Raw genomic sequence first — 5069 nt, forward strand, 5'->3', positions numbered from 1 at the left:
CTCAGTGGTGTAACCATCTCCCTCCGCCCTTCCCCTGTTCTCTCTGCCCAGTCTCCACAGAACGCCAGCCTTACATTTGGAGAAGGGTCTGAGTCTCCCGGCGGCCAGAGCTGTCAGCAAGCCAAGGAAGCGAAAGTCTCTACCTTGGAGTCAGGACCACACCAAAGCCCCGCTCCTGCGTCCAAGAGTTCTCCCGGGAGCAGAGCTGCAGACGGACCCGCCGTGGTGCCGCCCGAAGAAGAGGAAGAGGAGGAGGGTGGCAAGGAGGGCGCCCAGCCAAGTCAACGTCAGCCCCCACAACCAAGCACAGGTCCAGCATCCCGGGCTGCCGGAGGCAGCAGTGCCTCCATTCCCTTCATTGACTGTAGTGATGTAGATAGTGAATACGACCTTCTCAGAGAACCAGGGTCCCAGTCACGCTCCCAAACAAATGACAACAATGAGGGTGATTTGACCAGTGGTGTTTACCTGCTGTCCAGGGACGAGAGGCGAGCAGAGGCTAGGCACAGGACTTCCCCTCCCTCCACGAAGTCTTCCCGGCCTCCTTCTAGAGAGTTCCTTGATGACGACTCAGCCGATATTACCTTTGATCTGAGTGGGAGCCCTGGGCTCCCGAGACATAGTTCCCTGATAGATGAAATGTTCAGGGCCTCCGCTGGCCACAGCCCCCTGGCCACCCCACTGTCCCCTTGCAGCAGAAGTTCAAGCCCAGATATGAGCTGGGACAGAACTGGGTCCCAAGGCTATGTTTCTGAAAACGGACATGACCTTAGGGGAAAAAGTATGGGAGAAGATACCACCCCAAAGCAGGGTCCTCCCTATGAAGACTGTTCCCCCGCCCTGCAGAGGCCCTACCTGCGGAATCTTCCCAGTAGGTATAACAAGTCAGAGACAGACCCTCTCATCCTTAGCCAGGCAGCCCCCACCCCAGAGGCCATGGAGAGGCTTGGTGACCAGGAAGAGGAAGAAGGGTTGGCCAACGTGGCTGCTCCCCAGGGTAGGATGCTAGCCAATGGTACCTCTGGGACAGGCCCCACCGCAGAGGTTTCCCTCACGCAGGCTGTGTGCGCCGGCAGTGTGGTGGGTCAGCTGGCGCCTCTGCAAGTGACCGAGTGTTCCATCGGCAGTGGGACTGAATCCAGTGATTCGGACTCTGCCATGGCGAGCCCTTCAAGGAAGTCCTTGGCGTTTGACTGCCCAACCAGTCCGAGCTCCGCGTCCAAGAGGAAGAGTCAGAAGGGCTTGCATGGCTTGCGGCTGAGTGAGGAGGAGGGGGAGGAGGAGTGAGGGAGACTGGGAGGCAGGCGGCCAGCTGTTGATTCAATAGTCGTAGAATCCGGGTTGCCGCACAGAGGGTCCGTCTCAGTGACTTGTTCGTTTCTGGTGAACATTTGTTAGACGAAGTTTGGGATAGGCGCACATCTATGGGTTATGCCTGACTTCCCCCTACTTTTAAGGAGCACAGACGTCACACCTGTGGCTTGCTTTCTAGAAAGCATGGTGCAAGGTGTCCAGGAAGACTAACAGCGAGTTGCTGAAGGTTTGTGTTGCTGGCCGAAGGGAGTAGGAATTAGCTTACGATGGGTCAGATAGTGTGAACAGTGTATCGTGTTGACTTGGTTGTTTTCTCTGTGTGTTCAGTTGTGTGTGTGCAGGTTCCCCTCCTGTTGGCTGCGAGTTTTGAGATGTCACTGAGGTCACAGAAAAGTGTTGACCTTCACATGTCTTTTCCCTCTGTAAAAGGGGGGCCATCTTCTGGGACCTTGTAAGGAGGCACGGACAAATCTGAGGCCAAGTGGAAGTTGGTTGGTAGCTGAGATTGTGTTGGTAAAATCATCCTGGAGAGAAAGGGGAAATCTTAATGGGAAGACCGTGGGGTCCTTTTGGTCTCCTGTGAAATGCTGTGGATGTTGTCAGATCCCCAGACACGGCCATTTATTTACCTGGGTTTGCTCCGTTGGTTGGGGTTTACATTACTGGGTCAAATCATTAGGCTTCTTTTTAGAAAATGGCTCTCTGACTCTCAGAACCTCTTGGTGAACCAGAAATATTCCTGAGTGGTAAGGCAGAGAAAAATCAGTACCTCGCCATGGGCACTGTTGTCTCCAGCAGGTTAGCCAGCCGCGTGCCTGCCCGCCTGTTTGTCACACAGTGCCCAGCCTCATCACTGCCCTTGGCTTTTGTGCTCCAATGAACAGCCACCCCACTGGGAACGCTGACACCTGGATATTTCTGTGACTTCTTCAAATCCGTGCAGGCCCCTGCCTGGCACCGGCCTTTCTGCGCTGTAGATCGAGGGGCTGGGGCTTCAGTTCTCTCGTTGGTTTTCCTTGACTGTCCTGTGGTGTCCCCTGAGCCATTCTCAGATAAGTAGTGCCTGATTCTCACCCAAGAGACTGGATCTGCTGGCCAGGGTTCCAGCTTAGACTTCCCAGATGGCTCTGTGGGAACAGCCAGGTCCGTTCTCTGTCAGACCTGACAACCCTGGAGCCTCTCCTAGGGTGGAGTGAGAATGTTAGCAGGGTCACTGCTGTCTTAAAATGCCTCCGTTTGTATTTTTCAGTCTTTGATAATTTTTTAATCATAGAAAAACATTTTTAGATCTGAAGTAATGACAAACTTTTGAGAAGAGTTGTAACATCCTCCGTGAGCCGCCAGGCTACTGGCGTTAGGAGACCCCCCCCCCTTCCCGTGGCTGCATCGCAGAGGGAAAGCTGAGCTTGTTCAGGAAGTGAAGTCAAGCTTGGCCTGTGGATCTCAGAATCTTGTCAGCAGGAATACTGAGAAGCCAAATTTTAAATATTCAGAAGACTTCTTTTTTATGCAAGCATTTTTGCTTTTTCTTTGGTCAGCTGATCCAGTTAACTGGAGAGGGGTCGGCAGTTGTTCATGGAGGCAGTCTCCCCCGACCTTACCGTAGATAATATGTATGTTCAGAAGGCTTGCAGAGCCGGGTGGAGGCTTCGGCATTTACCTAGGCAAACCTTCGCTGTAGGTGAGCAAGCTCATTCCCGGGGGTTAGGTGACTTCGCAGGGCGCCAAGTGTTGTGCCTCAGAACTGCAACCATCCCCTTAGTCACCTGGCGTTGCTCTTCTCTCTCGTGATTTCCGAATGCCCTCAGACTTTCCAGACTCCACATTTTAATTTTGGAGACGCTTGTCTGTATTTCTCATTAAAATTAGATGTGAAAATCCTAAATGACAAGGATAGTTATATGCGGATGGCCGCTCTTCCTACTATAGGGTGCTGTCAGATTTAACTTGTTTTTGTATATTCTGTCTGGTCTTAAGAAAAGCTATCAATTTGCTGTAGGAAAACTTACGTCCGTTAGGAGTTGAGCCGAGTCAGTCATTTGATTGGTTTAACTGTGACAGTGATTTCTCAAGAGGGCTTGTCCTTACTCTCCATAGACAGAAGTCTGTACTGAAACAGGAATGCGTGCTGTTATCTTGTCGTGTGAACATAGCAGAAATCGTACCTATGACCCTGGAGAGCCAAGCATGTTCTTGCAGTTTTTTTGCTTTGCCTTTTCCTACAGAAGTGGCTTTACCTCCGTGTTTTCAAGCGGCTGACCCATCCTTGTGTGCCCAGGTGACTGGCGTCACCTTTCGCTTGTGTACGGCAGAGTTTTCTCTTCAGTGGTTTTGTACCAGCTGAGCAATTTCAGTTCTGTTTCTTGGCTAGAATTTGTGAAGGCGACAGTCCCAGCAAGTTATTAGTGCCTAAAAGAACTGGGGACAGGTTTGTTCCAAGGCCACGTACCCTGTCATGCGGAGAATGGAGCTTATCCTCCGCTCATAAAGACTCCAGAGCACGAGTCAGGGAATGCGTGCCTGCGGTGCGCTGAGTGTAGCGGGGTTGCAGGTCACGCACCCTCCCCACTGTCCCCGTGCGAAGCACAGCAAAGTCAGCACCCCTTCCCAGCCACTGTAGATTGGGCTCCGAGGCTTTCCCAAACCCACAAAGTCTCAACCTAGGACTTAAAAAGGGCCTACCTTTGTGTCAAGTGAACTAAGGTAAGGGGATCCAGATCCAGTAATAGGGTTGGCTGTGAAAAATACATAGCATGGACTAGAATGGAGGATCATTTGGATTTCCAGGGGGCTTCCTATGCTAGGGCCCCTTTAGATTATTGTATTCTGTAGCATTTTATTGTGAAATATGTATAGACGCGTTTGTGGTTTCCCGAGTTGATCCTCCTTAAGAGCAAATTGAAAAGGCAAGAGATTCCTTCAGCATGAGGGAGATGCATTTAATGAGATCCAGAGCCCGAACTGTTCCAGCCCCCTCGAGTGGTCATCTGGGTGCCGCCGGTGGGGTTTTATTAGACGAGGAAGTCTGTGGAGCGGATTCTTCTCCATGTGCACTTCACATCCAGGAGTTCCTCACACAGTGCTGCTCAGCCTGTGCTTCAGATGTGAATAATAACCACTCTCTGCTCAAGAACATTGCTGGCAGTTTAAACCGTGTCACACTTTAAAAAAAAAAAAAGCCAGGCCTGAATAACAAGAATGTGGAGTCAGCTGGTCCCCTGGAGTTGGAGGGGTCGCATTAGCCTTGGAGTCATCCTGACCGGGTGTCATCGGCCCTTTTCCGAAGAAGGGATAAAATCCAGACGGGAAACATTCTTAGCATTGGTAAAACGATATCAAATGTACCAAGAGGTCTGTTTTGTCGTTGCTCTGTCTGGACTCGCTGACCATGTGCTTATGCTCGGCTTTACCACTTAAAATGGGCATCCAAGGGCGGCCGTAACGCTCAGTGCGGAGCCTCTGAGTTCAGGTAGACTGAGCAGGAATGAACCAGGCAGGTGTAGTTTGCTTCCTGTGTTCTTGTCTTGATGGCTTGGCTTTGCCTGTGCCCTGTACTTTGGTTAGCCAGAATTTCCAGTCCTCACTGTGATATTCCCAAAGGAACTTGTTTCCTGATCTCCCCCCCCTCTCTCTCCCCCCCTCCCTCCCTCTCCCTCCCTTCCTCCCTCTCTCTCTCCATCTCCCTCCCTTCCCTCCCTCCCTCTCCCTCCCTTCCTCCCTCTCTCTCTCCATCTCCCTCCCTTCCCTCCCTCCCT

At 51.8% G+C, this 5069-nt stretch overlaps 1 protein-coding gene across 2 annotated transcripts in view; it reads left to right on the top strand.

The window, feature by feature from the left end:
- The window catches only part of Farp1 (FERM, ARH/RhoGEF and pleckstrin domain protein 1), a 227591-nt gene that overhangs the window by 188921 nt on the left and 33601 nt on the right, over window positions 1–5069 (top strand). For both annotated transcript variants that reach the window (XM_013349331.2, XM_005355684.2), the window contains exon 13: window positions 52–310. In XM_013349331.2, the coding sequence (XP_013204785.1) occupies window positions 52–310 (259 nt within the window). The remainder of the gene's footprint in view (window positions 1–51; window positions 311–5069) is intronic.

This window comes from Microtus ochrogaster, chromosome 17 (genome assembly GCF_000317375.1).
Source record: "Microtus ochrogaster isolate Prairie Vole_2 chromosome 17, MicOch1.0, whole genome shotgun sequence".
In the NCBI taxonomy this organism is placed as follows: Eukaryota; Metazoa; Chordata; class Mammalia; order Rodentia; family Cricetidae; genus Microtus; species Microtus ochrogaster.